The sequence below is a fragment of the Paroedura picta genome, chromosome 2, assembly GCF_049243985.1.
Source record: "Paroedura picta isolate Pp20150507F chromosome 2, Ppicta_v3.0, whole genome shotgun sequence".
In the NCBI taxonomy this organism is placed as follows: domain Eukaryota; kingdom Metazoa; phylum Chordata; class Lepidosauria; order Squamata; family Gekkonidae; genus Paroedura; species Paroedura picta.
In genome coordinates, this window is record NC_135370.1 from 94,181,259 (window position 1) to 94,207,675 (window position 26,417).

At 43.3% G+C, this 26,417-nt stretch overlaps 1 protein-coding gene across 6 annotated transcripts in view; it reads right to left on the reverse strand.

Moving 5' to 3' along the window:
- The window catches only part of INSC (INSC spindle orientation adaptor protein), a 239,845-nt gene that overhangs the window by 140,759 nt on the left and 72,669 nt on the right, over nucleotides 1-26,417 (reverse strand). For 5 of the 6 annotated variants that reach the window (XM_077321683.1, XM_077321684.1, XM_077321679.1 and 2 more), the window contains exon 2: nucleotides 17,184-17,254. The exons of the other annotated variant lie outside the window; for it this stretch is intronic. In XM_077321683.1, coding sequence (XP_077177798.1) covers nucleotides 17,184-17,212 — 29 coding nt within the window. In that variant the 5' untranslated portion in view covers nucleotides 17,213-17,254. The remainder of the gene's footprint in view (nucleotides 1-17,183; nucleotides 17,255-26,417) is intronic. 6 annotated transcript variants of the gene reach the window in all.

The following is a 26,417-nucleotide window of genomic DNA, read 5'->3' on the forward strand; positions in this document are numbered from 1 at the left end:
ATCAAGGTAGTCACTTTCTCGAAAAAAGAGATAAGGTTGGTCTGACATTACTTGTTCTTGCAAAATCTGTGCTGAATCTTTTTCTTTTTCCCACAATTGAAAATTGTGGTCACTGCTACCAAGTGTGACCACTACTTCTACCTCGTCTACCAGTTCTTCTCTGTTGATGAGAATCAAGTCTAAAATAACAGAGCCACTGGTTCCCCTCTCTACTTTCTGGGAAATGAAGCTGTCAGCAAGACAAGTTAAGAATTTAATGGAGTTTGTATATTTAGCAGAGTTGGTCCTCCAACAGATATCTGGGTAATTGAAGTCACCCATGACCACTGGTTCCCCCCTTTTTGAAAATTTTATAATTTGGTCTAGCAGTATTTCATTCAAGTCCTCTGACTGGCTTGGTGGTCTATAGCAGACCCCCACAATAATACCACTCTCATTTCCTATTCCTTTTATATTTATCCAAATACACTCAACTGAACTTTCATGCTCAGGTACCGGTATTTCTTCACAAGTATAAAGATTCTTAACATATATTGATACACCTCCCCCCTTCTTTTCTTGTCTATCCCTTTCCCACCAAACACTCAGAATAACATTTCAGAATTCTTGATGGAAACCACAGTATTTTCAAAGCTCAAAACAATTTAATCTGAAAAAGTCCTGTTGATTTCTAAGCTACTTGACTATTTTTTAAGCCTTGCTTTTAAGTACTATGCGCAAATTTGTGCAACAAAGTAGCTGAAATGCTACAATTATAAATAGAAAGCCCCGAAAAACATATATTTGCATCTCCACAGGGGAAAAGCAATGATCCATGCAACTGTCACCTCCAGACTGACTTCTGTAACTTGTTCTGTGCTGCCCTTCCCTTAGCCTTGACCTGGAAATTGCAACTGTCATTACAGGTACATGGAGGGTTCATATCCAGCCAGTGCTGAGGCAGCTGCATTGGTTGCCAGTTGCAGCCCAGATCAGGTTCAAGGTTTTGATATTGACCTTTAAGGCCATCTGTAGTCTGGGCCTCACATATCTGCGGGACCACCTAATCCTATGCCCCCTGCAGGGCTCTTTGCTCTGTAGGTGGAAACTTATTGATTATCCCTGGCCAATGAGAGATTTGCTTGGCCTCAACCCGGGCCTTTTTGGTCCTAGCCCCCACCTGGTGGAATGAGCTCCCTGGAGAGCTGAGAGCTCTGTCAGAGCTTTCTCAGTTCTGCAGGGCCTGCAAGACAGAGCTCTTCCTCCAGGTCTTTGGGTGAGGTCAGGCCAATTAGACCTAACCCCCCCCAGATTGGCTAGAACAGCTGCAACTTTCTGATTACCATCTATTCCTGAGACAGGGGGTTGGGAAGTTGCAGAGTGGGGGAGGAAGATTATTTTCATTGCCAGGATGGGATAGATTATTTTACTGCAGTTTTATTATGTGGTTTTATATGTGTAACCTGCCAGGAGCCAGCTTGGCTGGGAGTGGTGGGCTATGAAAGAAAGAAAGAAAGAAAGAAAGAAAGAAAGAAAGAAAGAAAGAAAGAAAGAAAGAAAGAAAGAAAGAAAGAAAGAAAGAAAGAAAGAAAGAAAGAAAGAAAGAAAGAAAGAAAGAAAGACCCAGTTGATAAAGAAAAAGTTTCTTCTCCCCACTCTTCTTAAAACTTTATATCCTGAGGCCACATAATAGGTTTACGAATTAAAATTGCATATAATATCTAGTTTGCCTCTGACTTACGACCATTCATTTTCAGACTCAACATATTGTTTTGCATTATAGTAGTATAATATAGTAGTATTACAATTGTATGTGCTAAGGGAAAGTACTTTCCAAAACAAAGAACAATCAAACATCTGTACAAAATCCAGTGTAAAGTAAAAGTTGCCTAGTGAGTATAGTTCACAAAGCTTTCTCAAGGAAATCTGTATAATTATCTCCAGTTCTTCCAGCTAGACTGAACCCATGAAAACAGTCCTAAGTTAGGCCCTATGGAATATGCATGACCACAGGCAGGCTTTCAGATGAAGAACAGTATACTCCATCTGGGATGGTCATCCCCTTTCACTAAGTGTGCAGCTTCAGAAGATATGAGCATGAAGGTAGGGGACACCTGCCTCGTCAGCCAAAGAGTTATAATGTTCCACCATGTGAACTGCCCAGAGCTATAAAGAATGGGCAGTATAAAAATCCAAATAAATAAATAAATAAAACCTGGTGATTAGTGAGGTGATACCTTCACCCTGTTGATTGATTTGGCTGATCTGGCTGACTAGGCAACCATCCCCTATCTCCCTCATCACTCTATGTGCATCCTTCCCAAAACTGTGCACTCGGTAGAAGACTGACCATCCCAGATAGAAGCAATGTACTTTTCTTCAGTCATGGGTATGCACTAGCTGCACTCCCCTGCTGGAACCTCCAAACAAGCCCAAGGACCATTTGTAGGCTGTGTTTGCCAGGCACATTTACCAGACATTGCCATGTGAAGTTTGCACTCAGTCTACTGCTGTTTTATTGGTCATGGCAAGTCAAAAGAGCTCCTGTGAAATTATAAAATCATATCAGCTACTGATATACTACCTTGACATGTACATATGGATTTCGCATGAATACAGTGAATCACAAGCCTGGCAGTTAAGGATACAGGTAGACTGTCAGCATGCCACAAAGTTCATAGACATTCAAGGTTGCCAGTAACAGGGTTCCACTTCAAGAGAACAGACTATTTATTGAAGCTTTGTAAATAAAAGTACATCTGTACTTTTCGTCCATTTTGTAGATGTGTTATGTTCCATGTCTATGAGAATATGCATTGAGAAACAGTGGGAAGAACATGCTTTTACCCATATATTTCTTTGTAATGTTAAAAGTTCTAGGAGATATCGAGCTGAATCCAGTTCCTCACAAATTGATTTGAACTGAGGAACTGCAACATTTCACAGATACCAATAAGTTAATGAATGAAGAGATGAGGTCAAACATATAAGAGCACCAGCCTATTTGGTTGAAGCTAAAAGTAAAACCATTGACGAGGCTGTGAAGTGTTCTGTCTGTTCTCTTTTGGTTTTGCTTGTTAAATGTGACTGAACCAATTTAAGACTTCTGCAATTACTCATCTGCAGAAATCCAAATTAAGGTAATTAAATCAAGAAAGTATTGCCAAATCTGGAGACCATTTATGTGTGTGTAGGCACGATGACAAGTAACTTTCAATTCATAACAAGTGGCTTTCATTTCTAACTTGAAAAGAGGAAATTATTTTTTACAAACCAAGAGTAGACATATAAAAATTAGAGTGTGAACAGCTATTCAACTAATTTGTCAGGTTCAGTGGAGGGGGGTGTTAAGCTCAGAAAGCTTGTTATGTAGTAAAGGAGACAGGTACGGCCAATAAGAAGGCTCAGATCATGGACAAAAAATAATTACACACTAGATTTTTCACACATTTATCTCAGGTTCTGGTTGGATTCATTATTTCAAGAGTATTGGCAACATTTCAGTATAGCGTTGCATCACACCTAGAAGCTGATTTGATATATCACATAGTGAATGCTCCAAGCGGTAAAATGGCTTGCCTAGGCTAACCAGTGGTGTAAACAGGATCAAAATCACTAGCATTTCCTAGGCCCATTCTGCACACACTGGATAATGCACTTTCAATACACTTTTGCATCTGAATTTTCCTGGAACAGGAAAATCTATTTCTAAAGTACACTGAAAGTGCATCATCTAATGTGTACAGAATAGTCTCCTACCCTATTTGAAAACCAACTTGGTGTAGTAGTTAAGACCAGTAGCTTCTAATCTGGTGAGCCAGGTTTGATTCCTAGTCCTCCACAAGCAGCCAGCTGGGTGAGCTTGGGCCAATCACAGTCCTGTTAGAGCAGGACTTTCATAACTCTTTCAGCCCCACCTACTTCACAGGGTGTAGGTTGTGGGGAGAGGAAGGGAAGGTGGTTGTAAACTGCTTTGAGATTCCGGGTAGTGAAAAATGGGGTATAAAAAAAAACTCAACTTCATCAGAAAAGCATCTTCCACAGTCTTCAAGCAAATGTTGGATACATACTTTTCTCGGATGCTTTAGGATGCTTAGGGCTGATCCTGCGTTGAGCAGGGGGTTCGACTAGATGGCCTGTATGGCCCCTTTCAACTCTGTGATTCTATGATTCTATAATATTCCACAGACTGCCAAATGCTTGCAAGCAAAGGGTTCATCTTTCAAACATATTTTGTATTAATATGGCTATATTATTAGGGCTCAGCTGCTCGTGTACAACCAGGAATGATCACATCAACCATGAAGAGTAGCTCCTATGCATTAATTCGTTGAATTTTAATGTGATTTTTCTAATTTTATCAAGAACAATTAAAATGTGAACAAGATCCAACAATGCTTAGGTCTCTGAATTATCCAAAGTTATAAGCTGCAATGAACAATGCTGCAGTATTTTCACATAGAATTTTAAACCGTATAATTTGGGGGAAGCTGCAAAGAAAACCTTCATATATTTCATAACTATGAGAGTCCCCAAAATTATTTAATAGACAACAAAGCCAGAAGTATCTGTGTCAGATAATGCGTCATCTTCAATATTAGACACAAAAGCAATAATGAAAAATCCCACTCATGGCACAACCCCATGTGCATAGGTTAATAACCTTATATCAAAACAATGTTCTTAAAATAGCATACAGATTGGGGGGGAAACAGCACCATTGGCTCATATTTAGATACTTGATCAAAAAACTTCCGGTAAGATATTCCTGAGCAAGAACAAACTTGAAAGAAATTTCAAACACATAAATAATTTACAACAAAATGAAAGTGAAGTATAACAATAGTTTCAAACGACAATTAGAAATGCTGCAAGATTTTGAGGATTTTTAATTTTTTAAAAAATTGCCTGTGTGGCTTTGGTTAGTAATATTTTGTACTGGTGGCTGGGACTGTTTTGATAATCATTTTTATAATTTGAAATATATACATGCGCAAGTGGAGACCCACAAGGACTTACACAGGGAATCTCTTTTCCCCCTGTCTACTCTTTCCCCGAAAGTCCTCATAAACTTTCCCCTTTTCCTGCTTTCTTCTCTCCTTCCCATCCACCAGCCAACATGCCAAACTCCTCCCCTGCCAAGTTCCGCTTTTCCTCCTTCCCTCCCCCTGACAGCCGCTCCCTGGGAAAACTGAACAGTTCCACCTGTCTGCTTGGTTGGACTCAGTTGCATGGCACCAGCTTCTGGGCTAGACCCATTATGTAATGGGAAACCTGAAAAAAAAACTTGTAAGGGGTAACTCATTTCCTCTCCCCACACTACTTCCTCTTTTCCTCCTCTAGGCAGTCCCCATATCTTTCTTCCTTCCTTCCCCATTTCCCCCTTCCAAATTTCAGATTTTTCTGCAAACCTGGGGGTTTCATTAGGGCTATAGAAATGTCTGTCTTGTCTGTCTATGGCCCCAGTAACCAAATTTAAGTTTCCACAGATTGAACCATGTTGAGAATTAGATATCTCTTGATTTATGAGGATTAATAACCCTCTTTCTTCTTTTAAGCAGTTGTCTATTGCCACAAATGAGATGTGCTGTAAACGAGTATCACACTTCAGCAGATTTTAGAGTGGCTCAGGCTTCCAACTCAGCATAATCACCATGATATATGTAAAGGGACATATGTACAATTTGAACTCTGGAAAAAAGAAACCCTGAAATATGGGTTCCATATACAAACACCACATGAACATGTTCATTTCTATACAAAAATGACAAAATAAACTGGACTTTTACAAATTTCGTCTGACAAAACCATTGATTTAAAATGCAGCATGCATACCAGTCAACTATTTCACTGTAGTGAAGCATCGCTGCAAATTCTTTTTTTCCCTAGGTAGTACATTTGTCCTACAAGCATGAAGCTCATAAATGATCTTTAATCAATAGAAACATGTTGGCTTTCCTACTTTCTAGGAAAAATCAAAGGATGAAAACTTCCCTATTTATCTTATCAGGAAGTCCCACTAAAATGTAAGCAGATAATAGCACTAAGAATGTAAACTCTTATCTAGGGTATTGAATCTGATCTAAATCATAAATTTACTAGGCGTCCTTAGGCAAGCCACTTTCTGACGGCCTTATCTCCACTGGCAATACAGGAACAACAAACCCATTCCCTATAACAGGACTATTGCAGAGATCACTGAGAAAACATGAGAAGTTCTTGGAAGACACAGGAATTGCCATACATTTTTTTTCTTTTCCCTTTTTTCCTAGCTTAAAATAATAAATCCCATAATTTCAATCATTACATACACTTTTGATATTAAATTAGTGGGATGGAAGTTCTCTTAAGTAGGATTTTCTTAGCATCACAGGTCAAGCACTTTTAATTTATAAGATCGATTTAAAGAGGTTCTTTGGATAGATAAATTATTACTCTATTTCAAGCAGTATTCTGGAAAGCTGCACTAAGCTATAAATATACATATGGTGACCTTATCTGAAACATTCCTCCTTATAGCCTGTCCAAATTTTTATGCTAGAAAACAATGGGAAAGAAAGAGAACTTTTTTACCATTGAGAAACCCCCCAAACTTTCTTCAGGCTTTGAGAAACCCCAGAAGCGGTGTGATCATGCAGAATGTTGTCGGAAAGCATAGCTGTGTATACACCACTCAGGGCCCTCCTCTTCACACCTAACATGACCATATATTTGACCGCTCCGGCGGAGCGGAAGAAATAAAAGAGTAAGGGCAATGTGGGAGGAGATAGAGTGGGCTCTATCCGGGATAAAAACTCAGGGGGCCCAATCAGGAGCTCTTTGCTCTGTAGGTGGAAACTTATTGATTATCCCTGGCCCATGAGAGATATGCTTGGCCTCAACCTGGGCCTTTTTGGTCCTAGCCCCCCCCCCCCCGAGTGTCCATCCCCATTGGCCACTTGCCCAAGCCTCGCTTGGCCTTGCTGGGGAGTCGCCACACAGACAGAGGATGCTACCTGCCCGGCGAGTCCTCCAGACGCCTTCTCCTCCCATTCCTCCCCCCCAGGTCCCTTCCTCACAAGCGTTCTCCCGGGCCCAGCTGCTCCCTCACAGCCGCAAGGGAGCACCTTGGCCCAGCAGAAGCCTCGGCCCCCCACTTGCCAGCTTCTGCCAGGCCCAGGCGCTCCCTCGCAGCCGAAAGGGAGCGCCTGGACACAGCAGAAGCCTTGCCCGCCCCCGCCGCCGCTTGCTGGTTTCTGCCAGGCCCAGGCGCTCCCTCGCGGCCGTGAAGGAGAGCCTGGGCCCCGCAGAAGCTTCGCCCGCCCACCGCCACCGGTTCCTGGCTTCTGCTGGGCCCAGGTGCTCCCTCGCCACTGCGAAGGAGTGCGAAGGAGTGCCTGGGCCCCGCAGAAGCCTCCACTGCCCGCCTCTGTCGTTTCCGGGCTTCTGCCAGGCCAGGCGCTCCCTCGCCACCGCAAAGGAGCACCTGGCTCTGGCAGAATCCTCCGCTACCCACTGCCGTCGTTTTCAGGCTTCTGCTGGGCTCAGGCATTCCCTCGCGGCCGCGAGGGAGCGCCTGGCCCCGGAACAAGCCTCCGCTGTCCACCGCCGTCTTTCTTATGCTTCTTTCACCGCCGTCTTTCTTATGCTTCTTCTTATGCTTCTGCTGGGCCCCAGATGCCCCTGGGCCCGGCAGAAATCTACCCAACACACACACACACAAACACACTGCTCTTCCCCCTGCCCACCCCACCTCGCCTCTCCCTTAACCCTCCCCTCCGGACCCACACAAACACATGCACACACACACACACACACCTTCTACCCACACAAATGCGCGCACACACACACACACACTGGCATCTCCCTCCCACTTGCCTCTGCACCCACCCTCCCCTTCACACATACCCCTCTCCCATCCCATTCTATCTACCTCCCTGCCTGCCTTCTTCCCTTCCTTCCTTCTTTCCTTCCTCTCTTTCTCCATCTCCTTCTTCTCTCTCTGTCTCTCCCTCTCACTTACTTCCTCTCTTACTTCCTTGATCCCTTCCTGTTCTTCTCCCTTCTATCCATCCCTGCAAAATCCTCTTCCCCTCCTTTCTCCCTCCCACGTCTCCTCCCCTCTTCTACCTTCCTTCGCGACATTCTTCCTCCCCACGCACTAGCGCCCGCTGTATTTCCCCTCACAGCGGGCTTTATTTCTAGTATGGTCATATTACTTGAGTTATCTGTATCGTTTCTGTTTCATGTGAACCACCCTGAACCTTCAGGGAGGGTGATATATAAATAAATAAAGTAAAATAATTAAAATAAAAAAATGTGTGCATGTGTGTGTGTGTAATTTACTCTCACCCATTCAGGAAATCCCTTCAGGGCCATCAACAAACCCCAGGTTGTGAAAGCCTGGGTTAATACATTGCTCAAGGGAGAAAGAAACTTGTCTTTATTCATGGACTGTTTTTTGTAAAGCCACACAGATTTTCAACTCGTGAGATCATGGATGGATCTCACAGACCAGTCTTTAAAAAAAAACAACAGGTAACCAAACTCAGTCATTTAAATAAGAGCTGATTTTGAAAAAGTTGCCTATTAATCCAAGTCCTAGGATTTTTTTTTTAAGGGACACATTACACTGAATACCAACAATCTATGTTGAGGGATGTGCTTTTCATAGTCCGCATACCTGAACATGCTTCCTAAAATATACATCCAACTAAACCATATTGATACATGTATAACATGCCGATATCATGCGAAGTATTCTCTATATGTATTACAAACCTTATCACCAGGCAACCATTTGGGACCAATCAACCTAGTGTATGATGGATTATAAAACCAAAAAAACCCCAGATTTATTATGATGGATATATATGATTCTACTCCAGCTAGAAACAGAAGAACAAGTTTTAAAACGTATGATTAAATGGATCTAATTTTTAAAGGTATTTATGCAACTGTGGGAAAGCTAATAGGGAAAAGATATAACATTTACAGTCAGACAAACATTAAGAGAAAATTGGTGCAAAATGTTTTTAGATGGCATATAACTCCAAAGGATATTGAGAAAGCAAATAAAAACTACAATGGAATATACTGTAAATGTCAAGACATGAATAGAACTTTGTTCATATGAAATGGTCTTGTAAAAAAGCAACAATTATTGAAAGGAAATGCATGGGAAAATGTAGAAAGTATTAAAGTTTAAATGCTCCGTGGAAGCTAAGAACATGCTTCTAGGGGTACTGTCAAACAAAGAACCAAATTTTTTATAACAGATATTCAGATACAAGTGGTAAACAGCTAGAATACTTACACGACAAAATCAAAACTAGACATCTGTCTATGTTTAGAGGAAGGGGAAAATAACCTTGCTGAATATGTATTAATAGCAAAATTAATAACTTATTTAAGAAACAGGCCAATTAGAAAATTCGAGGAGAGATGGAGTGTGTCCTACATGTACTATGCAAGCAGAAGACAAATTTTTAATAAGCAGCAATCTAAAATTTTATAAACAAGTATATGGTAATGAAATAGAAAGAGAATAAGATTTTTTTAAAATGTAACATCCTGAATGTAGAGCTGCATTCTTGGAAGAACATTATTTTTAAACTTTCCCTTTATGAGACATATAACAAACATTCCTGATGTGAGGTGATGACCCTACTGTTAGGCTGCAAGCCATTTCAGCAGTCCTTCTCACATCCCGCTGTTGGGAAGGAGGGGAAGTGGAATGGATCCCTGATATGGCTGCTGACCATTTAAACCTAGCAGCTGATTCCACAGTGATTCACCAAAGAAGTCTAAGGGAAACAGAAGCTGGGGAAGGAGGCTCAGGAATGCAACTATAGGACTAATTACAAAGCTGAAAGTCTTAACATTTTCTATTTATAGGTTTAGAAGAATGAGGGGAAAGAAGATGCACACCTAGGGGGAAGTAGAAACCAAAAAATGGCAGAAAACAGGGTATACCAGGGAACCTCATTTGGTGTGACAAGACTTACCAGAAAGGTGAAATGGCTCTGGCTGTATAAAGCCAAACAGCAGCTTGATGATGAATTCTAGTTTGGAGATTGAATTTCTAGCATGGGCTGTATATTGAGGAGTATTCTATAGTTTCAAGTTGTCCAGCAGACTTGAGCCAATTACTTCTGGCCATGGAAGCTTTACAGGGAGAAAGCGTTTAATCAATGTGTTCTCTGGAACATTCCAGATGGGCTACTCCTATATAAGCTGGGCTACTCCTATATAAGAGGATCTAGGGAAATTACTTTTAGTTCGGGAGCTCCTACCTTGATATCAAAGTGGATTATTTTATCCAGGCCTAGCTGCCAGAGGGTCTTTGGGGGGGTGTAAATATAGAGGTCCCTGTGGGGGTGTCCTTGTTTGAAACAGGTTTTACTTCCAAATAAACACTCTTCTAATTGATCTTTGTGGTTCACAGTTCAAGCTTTCATTTAACAAATTTCTTTGCCAAAAGTAGAATGGAGATTAGATATCTGACTCTGCCAGGCTTATGAGGCCCAGATTTGATCTACACAGGCTTGTGTCTCAATTGAGCAAAACTTTTGCATCACTAGAGAGAAAGCAGAGATGGGCTCCTTTGACCACAATGTTGGAGCTTAAGAATGACCTGCCACATCTTCATTCTTCCAGGTGTCAGCCCACACAAAAAATGAGCTGCAACTCACACAGTTGTGCCCTTGAATAGACCAACTGGCAGCAATCCAGAAATATCACAAGCTAAAAGGCATTGCTGTGTAAGGAGGCAGAAAACCATGAACATGGTCTTTAGACAGTGTACAGGGGTACACATTTGCATCCATTAAATTAGTGATAGAAAACAAATCTCCAAGGAATTGTGAAGAAATCATATACATTCAGTCTAGAGGTTTCACACCCACATGTATTGGTGCTGCCCTATGATTGTGAAAATTGAGGTTTTGACCCAATCAAAAACATCTGTGCAGAGAAGTGCCACCTTTCCTACTCTTGCTTCAGCCCCAAATGGGGGACGGGAGACGCCAGGAGCAGCTTGAGGTAGAAGCCAGAGGGCTACTGGGAAAGAGGGGAATCGGGGGGGGGGGGGGGAATTCCCACCTCGTGCACACTGAACACTTCCACAGGATCCAAGTCTGAATTTCTGATTATACAAACTTATAATGCAGAAGTATGACATAATAATATTTTACATAAATTGATGAATTGTTTTTAGCTGAATAAGGCACAATAGAAGAAGAAGAAGAAGAAGAAGAAGAAGAAGAAGAAGAAGAAGAAGAAGAAGAAGAAGAAGAAGAAGAAGAAGAAGAAGAAGAAGAAGAAGAAGAATTGGTTCTTATATACCGCTTTCTCTACCTGAAGGAGGCTCAAAGCGGCTTACAGTCGCCTTCCTTTCCTCTCCCCAAAACAGACACCCTGTGAGGTGGGTGAGACTGAGAGAGCCCTGATATTACTGCTTGGTCAGAACAGCTTTATCAGTGCTGTGGCAAGCCCAGGGTCACCCAGCTGGTTGCATGTGGGGGAGCGCAGATTCAAACCCGGCTCACCAGATTAGAAGTCTGCACTCCTAACCACAATACCAAACTGGCTCCCCCAGGTGCCAGTTGAAGGGGCAATGAGGAATCTGACTCTGCTGTGCTTAGCCAGGCGAAGAAGCTTCAGAAATTCTATATCCATTTCAGTTTTGCAGATTGTAACCATTTTCAGACACATCTCAGTTGCAGTAATGTCTATATTAATGTTACTAAGTAAGAGACTTAGTAAGAGACTGCAGAAACAGAAGAGGCAGAAGAATGCAAAGAAAGTATTTGAGATGTTTTTCATAATAATAAGTATTCACACAGTGTTTCCTTCAGAATTTGTCAATGAATCATTAATTTGCCATTAATCTCAGAAACAAATTACACAAAGAACCATTGGTGACCATGCCAAGATTTATTTTCTCAAGCTGCTAAGTGATACACACAATTGCAACCTGAACCAAGGTATGCCAAAAACTACTTGCCTGTAATATTGGCTATACAATATACCATATACCTTTTAATAACTGAGAATTGGCAATGTTTTCTAGAAACATGGAATGACTAGCAGTTAAGAGGTTGCAAGGACTTCAAACAGCAGCATTCCCACAATAAGGAACTATTTTCCCAAAGTTTTATTTATTTAGATATTATAGCCTACTTCCCACCCCGTGGGAACCCCGAGCAGCTTACATTCTCCTCGTCTCCAATTGTTAATTAAATCATTCATTTGTAAAATGTTATATCAAAATAATTTCACTATAATACCAAGATAATCAGACTGGAGATGGCATCTAGCCATTTTTCCTCATTCCCTTAAAAGATACACCAAAAAATAAATCAGATTTTACAAGAGAGCTTTGGGATCTCTTTGTTCCTTACAAGCAGGTTGTACTGCAAGACCCTGGAAACATGATGAAATTACATCGGCATAAGTGAGCAGCATACATTATGGATTTTCTATTACTCAAACAAGAATTTCTAATTTTCAGCATTAATTTCATTCCTCTGCATAGTCCAATGTAAATGATATTCATACCTGCATTTATTTCTGGTACAGATTGCAAATGAGCCTCTTGTGGCGCAGAGTGGTAAGGCAGTGAAATGCTATCTGAAGCTCTGACCATGAGGCTCGGAGTTCAATCCCAGCAGCCGGCTCAAGGTTGACTCAGCCTTCCATCCTTCCGAGGTTGGTAAAATGAGTACCCAGCTTGCTGGGGGGTAAACGGTAATGACTGGGGAAGGCACTGGCAAACCACCCTGTATTGAGTCTGCCATGAAAACGCTAGAGGGTCAGACATGGCTCGGTGTTTGCACAGGGGATACCTTTACAGGGGATACCTTTGTATTTTATTATAAGTACATAAACTACAACTGGCAACCAATGCAGCTGCCTCAGCACAGGCTGGATATGGGCCCTCCAAGATGTTCCTGTGAGGACCCTAGAAGCCGCATTTTGTACCAGCTGCAATTTCCAGATTAGGGACAAGGGCAGGCCCATGTAGAGTGAGTTACAGAAATCTATTCTGGAGGTAACTGTCACATGGATCACCATGGCCAGGTGTTCTGAGGACAGGTAGGGCACTAGTAGCCATACCTGGTGAAGGTGGAAAATTGCCTGGCCAGGCATTGTCGGGGGGGGGGGGGGGGCTAATGTTGCAGCCAGTATAGTCATGTGCGGAACTGTGGATCCACAGTGAATCCACAGTCTGGCTCCATGTTCTTCTTGTACCACTTTTCCTGGGGATCAACCCCACTGCTTACTTCTGGGTGGACCCATATCAGATTGTTCCTGGTTTCTCAGTTGGTGAGACTCACTCCCCACCCCCACCCCTTTTTTTTCCTGCTCCCACTGTTCTATTTAGTGGAGGTGTATGTAAGGGTGTTTAACTGCCTCAAAATCGTTGGCTGAGAGTGGAGGGATATAAATGTAACTAAATAAAAATATTTTGGAGTATATTCAGGCAGTGCATGGCTCTGACCCTCTTCTCCCATATTTTTAAGGTTAGGCACTTTGGCTAATATCATGTGGTCATTTGTTTTCTCCCTACCCATCATGGCCACACTGCTGTATCCCTATGACATCTCATGGGCATGATGGCATGGTTGCTGGGTGTTGCTGGGAATGTCATGGTCCATACAGCCCAGTTGCAGGGTCTTTTACCTAATCCCCAGACTAGCTTTCTATTTAAAAATGGACCAACGGTACCACTGTTTCACCAGTGGCTGTCCACATTCTCCTCAGAACCCTTGGGATGGTGTTGTAATAGCACAATATCTGGGCAAAAAAGAATAATGGAAAATGCATCATGGTTGTTCTTGTGCCAGTAAGACACATTATGCACGGGGGTTTTAGCGCACATTCGGGGTGGAATGGCGGCGACTAAAATCACCGATAACGCACGGAGCCGGCTGCAACCGGCCGCAGCTTCGGTGCATGCCGCCGAAAAAGCCGCGTCAGTGAAACGCGGAAGAAAGCGCAGCTTCCGGGTGAGCGGGGCGCAACCAGAAGCGGCGCCCGGATCGCCGCGTGCATAATCGGTTACTCTGGGTTTTGCCGCCGTCGCGCCCCACCCCGTACATAACCGGTATGCGTCGCGTCTTCCCCCTCCGCGTTTTCCATGTGACCCGAAATCGCCGTTTCGGCGGCCGTGCATAATGGGCCTAATGCATGACTCAATTAAACTGGCAGGGCAAGGAGAGGCTGGATCATGAGGTCAGTCATTAGACCAAACACTGTGCCCTTCACTAGCTTAAAAACACTCAAACATGAAAAAATATCAACAATACTTCAAAAGAAGTATTTTTCTAGATTTTTCTGTAAGTCTTCAAAACAACTTTTCCTTCTCTATTCCCGCCTACAGAAGAAAACAATTAAGCATAGTAAAATAATCATGACTTATTTTTCACTGCGCCTTTAGTTTACAGCACCAGAGATAGAATTGTGAAAGGCCACCAATTTCAGAGCAAGTCCCTAATGACAACTTTACTACCTCAAAAGTTCCAAAGCCTAAATTGGTAGGACAGAGAAGAGGATCACTTTGTTAATACCTGAGTCATCAGCTATCCTAAAGCCAATGTGGAAAACTTGCTCTTGTTACCATCATCAACAAACATCTATACACTGAATAAGTTGTGCCAGCTCTCAAGAATCCAACTCAGTAGAATTAATTATGTCTAGCACTCAATTGCTGCATCTCCTCAAGGATCTGTAGGATGAATTATTACATAAAATACAATTGCAGTTTCCTGCCAACCACCCAAGCACTAAATGTAGACTTAGAATCATAGAATCATAGAGTTGGAAGGGACCATACAAGGCATCTAGTCCAACCCCCTGCTCAATGCAGGATCAGCATAAAGCATCCTAAAGCATCCAAGAAAAGTGAGTATCCAACCTTTGCTTGAAGACTGCCAGTGAGGGGGAGCTCACCACCTCCTTAGGCAGCCTATTCCACTGTTGAACTACTCTGACTGTGAAAAAGTTTTTCCTGATATCTAGCCTATATTGTTGTACTTGTAGTTTAAACCCATTACTGCGTGTCCTCTCCTCTGCAGCCAACAGAAACAGCATCCTGCCCTCCTCCAAATGACAACCTTTCAAATACTTAAAGAGGGCTATCATGTCCCCTCTCAACCTCCTTTTCTCCAGGCTGAACATTCCCAAGCCCCTCAACCTATCTTCATAGGACTTGGTCCCTTGGCCCCAGATCATCCTCATTGCTCTCCCCTGTACCCTTTCAATTTTATCTACGTCCTTCTTGAAGTGAGGCCTCCAGAACTGCACACAGTACTCCAGGTGTGGTCTGACCAGTGCCGTATACAATGGGACTATGACATCTTGTGATTTTGATGTGATGCCCCTGTTGATACAGCCCAAAATGGCGTTCGCCTTTTTTACCGCTGCATCACACTGCCTGCTCATGTTTAGTTTACAATCCACAAGTACCCCAAGGTCTCGTTCACACACAGTGTTACCTAGAAGTGTATCCCCCATCCAGTAGGCATGCTTTTCATTTTTCTGACCCAGATGCAGAACTTTACACTTATCTTTATTAAATTGCATCTTGTTCTCATTTGCCCATTTTTCCATTGTGTTCAGATCTCGTTGAACTCTGTCTCTACCTTCCGGAGTATTTGCCAGTCCTCCCAATTTGGCGTCATCTGCAAACTTGATGAGTAGTTCTTCCACCCCCTCATCTAGATCATTAATAAATATGTTAAAAAGTACCAGACCGAGCCCTGAGCCCTGAGGTACCCCGCTACTCACCTCTCTCCAGTCTGATGAAACACCATTGACAACAACTCTTTGAGTGCGGTTCTCTAACCCTGTGGTCCCCAACCTGCGGGCCGCGGCCCGGCGCCGGGCCGCAAAGGCCATGGCGCCGGGCCGCGGCTCCCTCTCCCCGCCCCGCCCCCGCAGTAAAAAACTTCCCAGGCCGCAAGCTTGCGGCCCGGGAAGCTACTTACTGCGGGAGGCGGGGAGAGGGAATCAGAGCCGGGCCGCGCCGGTGCGGGCCACGCCCGCTCGGCCCGATCCGCGGGCGCGGCCCGTGGGCGCGGCCCGATTCGCGGGCGCGGCCCGGGCGCGGCTCGCGGGCGCGGCTCGGGTGCGGCCCGATCCGCGGGCGCGGCTCGGGTGCGGCCCGATCCGCGGGCGCGGCGTGGGCGCGGTCCGCGGGCGCGGCCCGATCCGCGGGCGCGGTCCGCGGGGGCGCGGCCCGATGCCCTGCCGGTCCCCAGCCTCGGAAAGGTTGGGGACCACTGCTCTAACCAATTCCCTATCCACCTAACTATCTGAAAATCCAGATTGTAGTCCTTCAATTTATCCATCAGAACATCATGCAGAACCTTATCAAAAGCTTTACTAAAAACTTATTTGATGTTTAACCATGAATTTTATACATGTTGGTTTAGCAGAGTCAGTCATTATGATGATAGCAGACTATTATTTCTCCAAAATGGCTTTACCACAACTGCACACACTCATTTCAATGTGTACCTACATCCAAAATGCAAATTATTTATGCATCCATGTAACAGCAGTTCTCTGTGCAACATTACTATTTTCCTTAGATTTTTTTAATCTGAAGTACTGGTTCCCAAAGATTCCATAGACATTACCTGGACTGTACTAGAGCAGTAATTGCTCTGCTTATCAGTTTACAATTCCACTTTGGAATTTCCAAAGATGCTTTTAAAAGGAGAAATATGGTCTTTTTACTAGTGTTAGATGGGATATCAAATCAATTCTATGACTTTTAAAAAACTGACTGATAACTTCTATGATGCATTTAATTATTGTGAAAACATTGTTCCATTACAATTGGTGTTATCATATTACTTCTGCAAATAAATCCTTCACTTTATAGACTTTCATGAACAATGAATACACTTCAATGCACAATGCACAGTTATATGTAAACCGCTCTGAGCCTTCGGGGAGGGCGGTATATAAATATGAATGAATGAATGAATAAATAAACAAACAAACAAACAAGTGAACTCCTACATGTGCAGGAGACTCCACTCATGTCAACAGAACTCTAAACTATGTGTAGAAAAATATATTCACAGATTAGTTCCATGGATAGTGAAGTTCTTGCTTCTCTAAATAACCATTTTGAGGTGAATCCCAGGAACCATACTAACAAGTAACAGTCAGTGCCAATTATTGTTTTTTTTTTTAACTTAATGACTTACCGTTGAATTGGGAAAGCTAGAAAAGCCATGCCTATGTCAGCTTGTTAGCGTATGCCCCCAGAGACCAATATCTAAAATGGAAGGGGAATAAATGAGATAATATATTATACAACAGAACACTTTTTTCTCACAGCTGAAGATACAGATATGAGCCACAGTGAATTTAACATAGTGGATTTAAACATATAACTGCATAGTCCCTTTTAACGTTCTTGCTAGGTGATCCAGCTTGGTGTAATGGTTAGGAACACTGACTTCTAATCTGATGAGCCGGGTTTGATTCCCTGCTCCCCCAAATGCAACCAGCTGGGTGACTTTGTGCTCGCCACAGCACTGGTAAAGCTGTTCTGACCGAGCAGTGAAATCAGGGCTCTCCCAGCCTCACCTACCTCACAGGGTGTCTGTTGTAGAGAGAAGAAAGGGAAGACGTATGTAAGCCGCTTTGAGACTCCTTCAGGAAGAGAAAAGCAGCATGTAAGAACCAACTCTTCTTTGTCTTGCACTTCCATGGGACTCTGTAAGACAGGGGTCATCAACCCCCGGTCTGTGGCCCGGTACCAGGCCACAAAGGCCTCGGTAATAGGCCGGCGGCGGCCACGCCTGCCTCTCCCCCCCCCCCCCCGCAGCAAGAAGCTCACCAGGCCGCGAAAGAAGCGGTCACCAAAGCGGCCGCTTCGCTCGCGGCCTGACTAGCTTCTTGCTCTGAGGAGGGGGAAGAGGCAGGCATGGCCACCGGCATGCCAGCGGACACAAAAGCCATGTGCGGAGCTACCGCGCATGCACGTTAGCGCCCCCTTGTGGTGAAAATGTGCATGTGTGGCACCTGGGCCGCCGGCTCTTCCCCACCCCCGGAGCTGGTCCTCAACCATAAAAAGGTTGGGGACCGCTGCTGTAAGAGACTTGCAGTGACATTCACTGAAGGCAATATACTTAGAACAGTGGCTCTCAACCTTGGGGTCGGGACCCCATTTGGGGTTGCCCGGCACCTTCCCTGGGGTCGCCAGCTTGCACTGAACCGTGGGGGAGAGGGAGGCATGCCTGCTGGCTTGCGGGCACTGGCATATTGGTGCCCATGCCTCCCTCTCCCCTCTTGGTCCCCGGGCCTCCCTCTCCCCCCCCCGGTCACCAGCCCGAAAAAGGTTGGGGACCACTGCTGTAGACAATAACATGCCTCAAATTTCATTAGAGTTTCTGTTCATATTTAGATGAAGTTAGAATATGGCTCCAAACATGCCCCCAGTGTCATTCTCAGAAATGACTCTTGTGGCTGCTTTTTGTTTCTGCCTGTAATCTAAGATCAGTGTTGCCAAGGGGCACTATAGGCCCTGAGACAAAGATTCCACCTGGGGGCCCCCATATGACCCAGATCAAAACCAAATATAATAAAATATATCACTTTTGCTTGCTGTTACAATGAATCAATTCTATAACTGTGTGAGTGTCCTGCAATGTGCAGGGAGTTGGACTAAATGGCCCTGGAGATCCCTTCTCTATGATTCTATGAATTTATACTTATAAAAGAATCAGCCTTTCCATCCATCTGTCCATTTATGACAGGCAAACCTCAGCAGAAAATAAAGCTAAGAGACTCAAAATTGGCACCAGCTTCAGAAAGATTGTGGGAGATCCAGAGCCAAGTTTGAAAGCCACCCAGACCAATATTGCCACCCTCCCTGATCCAAAGTCCAAGACTGATGGAGGACTGAAAACCGGGGGGGGGGGGCTAATTTTTTAAGGTGACCGTTTCGCCCTCCCTCACCCAGATTCTGGTCATGCATGCCAAGTCTGCCTCATACGCCACAAAATATGCTTGAAGAGTCTAGGACTAGTTGTTAATCAACCTGAGATAGCACAGCATCAGTGTTGGACATTGGTTAATCACCTTAGCCTTCACCCCTGCATCACTAGGGATGGATCAGATATTAGAAGGGGTATGAGTACAGCCATATAGAGCCTGCCCCCCCCCCCAAAAAAAGGGGGCAGGTGCCATTCAGCAAATTGCATCTCCTTTCTCTTCAGTTATCACATTTCCTCCCACTGCCATATCTGCCATATTGTCTGATTACTGGGATTCCTGACCCTATTGTGCCCTCACCCCTCTTCAACTCAACCCAGTTTGGAACCAGACTCATTTGTTATTGGTTCACTGGTTAACTTTATGGTCTTCTGACTGGATTCTCGCTTATCACATTCCACTAATCCAAATTCTAGCTACACAATTTCATTTCATAATCCCAAGATTTATGACCCCCATGTGCTCCTGGATGAGGAACCTTCTCTGAAAATGAGTGCTACGTGTGCAGCTCTTGCCCTGATCCAGGAACCCAATTTGAATTTCCAGTGTCAGAATGAAAATTTCCTGCCTCCCCCCACCCACTGAAGCTCAGAAAACTCTTGAAAGTGTGCTGTTTCTGGGGAATAGGAATGGCATAAGGACAGTCTGCAGCAGGAAGGGAAAATCATTGCCAAATTAGTCTGGATCATACACACTGATACTACATAAATATAAGTCCCAGTAAAAAAAAAAAAAGCACTCTACTCAAATTATTATAGGAGCACATGGATTAGATTTACAGTGCAATCCTAAACAGAGTCAATGGGTTTATAAGGATGTAACTGTTTAAGATTACTGTTAATTGCTTCTGCTTCATACTTCTTGGCAGAAAGCATAAATGCCATTCTTACCCAAAAGGGTATAGGTGTGCAGTAATGTATACGCTTTGCATTTCCAGTTAGACTGGAATTAGAGCTTCCAATCCAAACCAAGGAGTAAGTATGTGGCTCTGTTTTTTTTAAAAAGCAGCAATAACTACAACCACATCGTTATGCTGAGATGTAGAGTGTTTATTTTTTCATACTTTCAAAGATTTGCCTTCTGGACTTGTGCATGTGTGTTTGATTTATTTCATTGTTATTACTTTCAGAAGGCTCTGTATTATTACTGTTTTATATAGTTTTATTTTGTTATTGGTTCCTTCACCATTGTTGTTTCATTTTCATGATTCTACATCATAATTATTTAACATTTATTTTAATCAAACTTCCTTTTCTACCCCAGGTTTATGCCTTCATGGTTTTTTCATCCAAATTGGACAAAACTTAGATGGATGCAGTACTCCCCAAGGACATCCAGTCTCCTGAATTTCAGACAAATAGATCGATTGCCTTTCTGAAACAATGATGGGCACCATCATTTAACATGAAAGCTTAAAGGGAAATGGATAGGAGGGATTCCAATCATGCAGTCACATAGTGGTGTGAGGAAATGTGGACCTGAGTCACTTAACTTGATGAGTAGTAGTACAAGGATCAAGCATGCTGACAAGGTAAGAACATTTGGTGGCACAAGGACAGCATGGCATCTGGGCAGGCGTACAGCAGCAGGAAGACCTTGAGGAAGATTTGCTTCATGAAGGATAAGGTTTCAAGAACAGCTGGCACTCAGGGAAGCACAAACCACAAGGGAAATTTTGGCCTAGCATGGCAGGTGATTGGAGGAAAGAACTCCATGTACTTCAAGACTGCAATACATATTCACACATATATCAAGTGGATATAGCTTTTAGTTCATCAGAAGACCTGGGGAACACATCCTTATCAGGGAATGCTGGCTGCCTTATAATTTTTTTCCAGGATTCCCATTGTGATCCACTGAGTAATTGCATCTCCATATCACTTGAGGACTTTTTTTTCCAGTTGCGTTGGCCATTTATGTTTCATCATCATGAGGCCATGTGAACTTGGTAGTCAGTAGTTCCCTGATTTGTTATCCAGAAGGCAGGCATGTTCTTTAGGAACAGCCATGACCACCTTGCACTGTCCCCAATGCAAAAAGAAAATGGCCAACACTGAAGACAAAAACACACAAAAATGTCATGCTTACCCCACCCAATAAATATCTACATTCAGAATTTAAGTTTCTTTTTTAAAATTTTACATCTAGAAGAGCTGCTTCCCACACTCACAAGGGCATTGTTGTAATACTGCACCTGTAGCGACTTGGCATAGAACTGTGGTGATGACAATCTCTAGTGTTCGTCGAGGGGTACTGTCCTGTCCTGAAAACATAGTCATTTCAGGAATACCAGGAGAGAGGCATGTCGGCTATTCATAAGCAAAGATATTAGTGCGCCTTCTAACTGTGGAAGTTAGTACAGCACACAGAACCCACTAGTCTTCAGTGCTGATTGCACCCCAAAGTTCAAACCATCATCTAGACATACTTTTGGCCTATGAAAGTAAAGTGATGGCTGCCACCATCTAATTCCTAGAAACTGGGAAGTTGATGTTTTGCATAAGCCAAAAGGTACCTTGACCCAATAGAGATTTCGGTACTTTTTGGGCATATCCGAGACAAATCAAAAACCCCATCAGTTTAAAGCAGCCACATCACAGATGCTTGAATCGATTCAGGCTTGATTCGGCTGATTCAGCATTGACAAGGACCCCACTAAACAGGTGATCCTGATGATCAGCTGTTTGTTGGGATCATTAAATGCCTCCCCTCCCACCCCTCAGGTGGTAGAGGCTCAATCATGACTGCCTAGGAAAAGTCTGAGGGAGAGAGCCACCCTCCCTGACCCTTTAAGAGACAGCTGCCAGCTGGAATCAGGGCGGTGAGCATGGGGTGGCCATTGGCAGATGCCCAGTCATGCAAACCTCTGACACTAGATTTGCTTACCACTAGAGAATGTTTTTAAATTGCTAACAGGCATTTAAGTATTAGTATCAGTTATTAGTATCAGTTATTAACCTGAAGTGGCAGATTGAATGAGTAGCAACACCTTGCTTTTAAGGGCCAGAAACCAAAAAAGAAAATATCTTGGTGCATTTTAGCGTTTTATTGGATATTCAATAATTACTATCAAGAGCTAACACAGTCTGTTATAAGGAAATGCTGCAGTACGATACTTTTCTGCCTAGATATTGATTCCTCAGCTTGCCTTTTAATGACTTTTCTTCTAAGAGATTCACACACTGTATCTCAATAACATGATGCCTTGGACTAAGAGCAGCTTTTCCGAAATAATAAACTATTTTAAAAATAGGCTTCTGTTCTGCACTGAGTACACATTTATCTTTTTTACTGCAAACATTCTGTTATATTAATACTTTAATAGTGCTTTCATCAGCTTCAACACAGGTGGTCAGAAATTAAGAAATATTTAGTGCTAGATCACATGTTGTTGTTAGGTGTGAAGTCGTGTCCGACCCATCGCGCCCCCATGGACAATGATCCTCCAGGCCTTCCTGTCCTCTACCATTTCCCTGAGTCCATTTAAGTTTGCACCGACTGCTTCAGTGACTCCATCCAGCCACCTCATTCTCTGTCGTCCCCTTCTTCTTTTGCCCTCAATCGCTCCCAGCATTAGGCTCTTCTCCAGGAAGTCCTTCCTACTCATGAGGTGGCTAGATCACATAGATGACATTAAAAATTCAGACTGATTTTAAGTATGTGTCATACATTTAACCCAGATGTAAAGGTAAAGGTATCCCCTGTGCAAGCACCGAGTCATGTCTGACCCTTGGGGTGACGCCCTCCAGCGTTTTCATGGCAGACTCAATACGGGGTGGTTTGCCAGTGCCTTCCCCAGTCATTACCGTTTTACCCCCCCCCACACACACAAGCTGGGTACTCATTTTACCGACCTCGGAAGGATGGAAGCCTGAGTCAACCTTGAGCCGGCTGCTGGGATTGAACCCCCAGCCTCATGGGCAAAGCTTTCAGACAGCTGCCTTACCACTCTGCGCCACAAGAGGCTCATAACCCAGATGTATAACTGTTTAAATATTAAATTAAAAATATTGAAAAAATCTTACTAACTCTGACATTTTTGATCTTCAACAGACCCTAAATAAATTTAGGACAGTTTATACAATATTTGTAAATCTCTTAAATTTAATTACATTTCCCCCATAAAACAGAGGGGATAGTGTTGTTTTTCATTTCACCTCTGAAGGCCCCACATTATTCAGCCAATTCCTATTGTTCTTTTCTCCAAAAACAACTTTGGCACTGACTTTGGTAAAAAAAAAAAACTTCAATTCTGCTCCAGCGATATACAAACTAGTATTTTAATTGAGTTATAAATATAACAACAGCAGTAATTTCTAAATAAACTGGAACAACTCTGTTCAGGATTATACTGTAACATGGCTGGATTTCCCAGTTTTAAAGGGTCAGCTGCCCTTATTGTTTAGGTCGATTAGTGTAAGCCCTCCCTAAATTTCTTTTTTTAATCCAAGGACTTTCTTGGTCAGCAGCATTAGGGATGCCAGCCTCCAGGTGGGACCTGGGGACCCCTTGGAATTACACCACATCTCTAGACTACAGAGATTGGTTTCCTTTGGAGAAAATGGATGCTTTGGAAGGAGGACTATGGCATTGTACCTTGTCCTCCCCAAGCTCCACTGCCAAATCTCCAGGAGTCTCCCAACAGTTTGACAAGTGTCCCCCCCACCCCCATCCCCTGTCAGTGACCATGAGGAACCTGGCAACCCTAAAGGTAAAGGTAAAGATATCCCCTGTGCAAGCACCGAGTCATGTCTGACCCTTGGGGTGACGCCCTCCAGCGTTTTCATGGCAGACTCAATACGGGGTGGTTTGCCAGTGCCTTCCCCAGTCATTACCGTTTACCCCCCAGCAAGCTGGGTACTCATTTTACCGACCTCGGAAGGATGGAAGGCTGAGTCAACCTTGAGCCGGCTGCTGGGATTGAACTCCCAGCCTCATGGGCAAAGCTTTCAGACGGCTGCCTTACCACTCTGCGCCACAAAAGGCAACCCTAGAGAGCACATAATTATCAGACAGGCTGTGATGCAATCATCTGATTCATTGACTAACACAATGGTCAAATCCTAATTTTTTTTTCACTTTATCAAACAAGATTGTAGAAATACTTAATAAAGATTCTAGTAGCGGCACGCTATACCGGAATCTGAGGCAGTTGGCCTTGTTCATTCTACATATACTGAGTCACCAGGATTTTTTAAGCTTAAAAAACACAGTTGCACAATCTGTGTAGGGGCCTCTGAGTGGACTAAAATGAATCCTCCTACTGTACCAATTGTTTCTTGTATTTTGTGCATTTAAGCCATCCATGGGCATCCAGTGATGATGATAGGCACAAGATTCAAGCTGGTCAAAAGGAAATACTTCTTTATACAGTGAGAGATTCATATGCAGAGTTTGTTGCCAGAGGATGTAGTGATGGCCACAGGCACAGACCACTTTGAAACCGGATTCGGCAGATTCATGGTCTATCAACAGATACTAGTCATGGCGGCTAACATGAATCTGGTGACTAAAGCCTCTAAATCACTGGTCCCCAATCCCCGGTCTGGGGACCAGTATCAGTCCGTGGATCAGTCGGTACGGGGCCGCAGCTCCTCCTTGTCCTCCTCCCTGGCTGCTGACTTGGGGGCTGCCCTGCCACTCTGCCGCCGGCTCACCTTTGGTGCTCTCCAGTGGCCGCCATGGCTGGGGCTCCCCCTTGGCATGACAGTGTGCAGCTGCTGCTGGCAGCGCCCCCCAGCAGGCAGTGGGAAGTCAGGGGCGCCAGCGGAAAAGCAAGCGGAGCAGGGGCTCAAACAGCAGCGGCGACATCCCTCGGCAAAAGACTACCCCCCCCCCGGGCCTCAGTAAAATTGTCAAGCATTGACCGGTCCCCAGTGATAAAAAGGTTGGGGACCACTGCTCTAAATCCCTGTACCAAAAATTAGCATTAGGGGATGGCTTTGGCCTCTATGTCCTGTTGTAGGACTTCCAGAGGAACTGGTTAGCCACTGTGTGAGATAGGGTGCTGGACCACTGGTCTGATCTAGCAGGGCTCTTCTTATGTTCTTTTGTTCATCTCATAAGCAAATGAGCTATTTTAAAAATCTATAGCATGCTGCTACTAGAATCTTTATGAAGTATTTACACTTTATAAAACTAATTGTTAGTTTAGTTTGTTCATGGATTGTTCATGGATTTTTTCTGACAGCTTGCATATACTGGTAGTATCTCAAAGCATTGCTTGGTAAACAATGATGGCATTTCACATTATTTGCAAGCTGACACTACTATTTCTCATTTCAGAGTTTATTAAACCAGATTAGTGCTTTTGACATTAACCCGAAAATCTCAAAGATAGTTTTGGGCTGATATAAAGACATCCATTGATGCAAAAAAAAAAAAAAAAAGAACCAGTGCTTAGAGCAATTATCTCTCACAAACAAGTAAACAGGATGTTTGTATCCAACAAAGATCTTAAAAAATCTTTTGTTTTTATTTTCTCTCTACCCTCAGCGTAAAGGAGGGAAGAAGGAGGTAATAAAAGATAAGCCCAAAGACTGTAGCTGCACATTAGTAAGAAAAAAAAAGTCACAGATGTTAAATATGTTGAATATAGAAGAACTTCATCCAGGGAATCAGGAGCCTGGGTGAAAGTACTAAGAACATCACAATTTCAGTTAACTATTCTATTTCCTAAGAAGTAAAAATGGTGCTTCTTACACTTTGAAGGAGGCTGACAAGCTGATTAACTGTCTATCTTTTAATCTACTTATCCAATTTAAGTGACTTTAAACTTAAATATGAATGCATTCTGAGGTATAGTTATTTACACAGTTTCTATAATTCAACCAAAGCTGTTGCTGGGAAACCAGATCATCCTTCATATTTTCTTTTTCATTCCCTATGACAATAACACTTCAGTAACAAATCATCTCAAATTACAAACAAATGTGCCCTTAGCTCATAGTTTTCCAATTAAAACTGACTCCAATCAATTAAGACTCTACCTTGTTCATAGATGGAGATGCCATTATAGGTATAGGGCTGTGAATGAAGGAGCTTCAGCGAGAAAACACAAGATTTAATGCCAAGTTCAAAAACCTTTTGATTTTTTTAATATGCTCAACATAAAATATGCTGTAAAATGTGCCTATAAACTGCAAACAGCACTTTCCTGTCTCTCCATTTCTGCTGCAGCCCCCCCAAATATATAAAAGACATCCCTGAGGCTCAGAGAACCAACTTGATTTTGTGGATCACAAAAAAAGAGAGAACAAAACTCTCAACACCTTCCTGAGCAGTCTTGCACAGCTGGTCTAGGTATACAGGCTTGAATTGCCCCATTATGTTTTGGCTTGCCCCCTGTACTCCAGACCCAGGGGCAAATTCCTTGCCAAGTTATTACTCAACTCACACCCTATTTCCAATTCTGATAAGCTCACCTACGTGTTATCAGA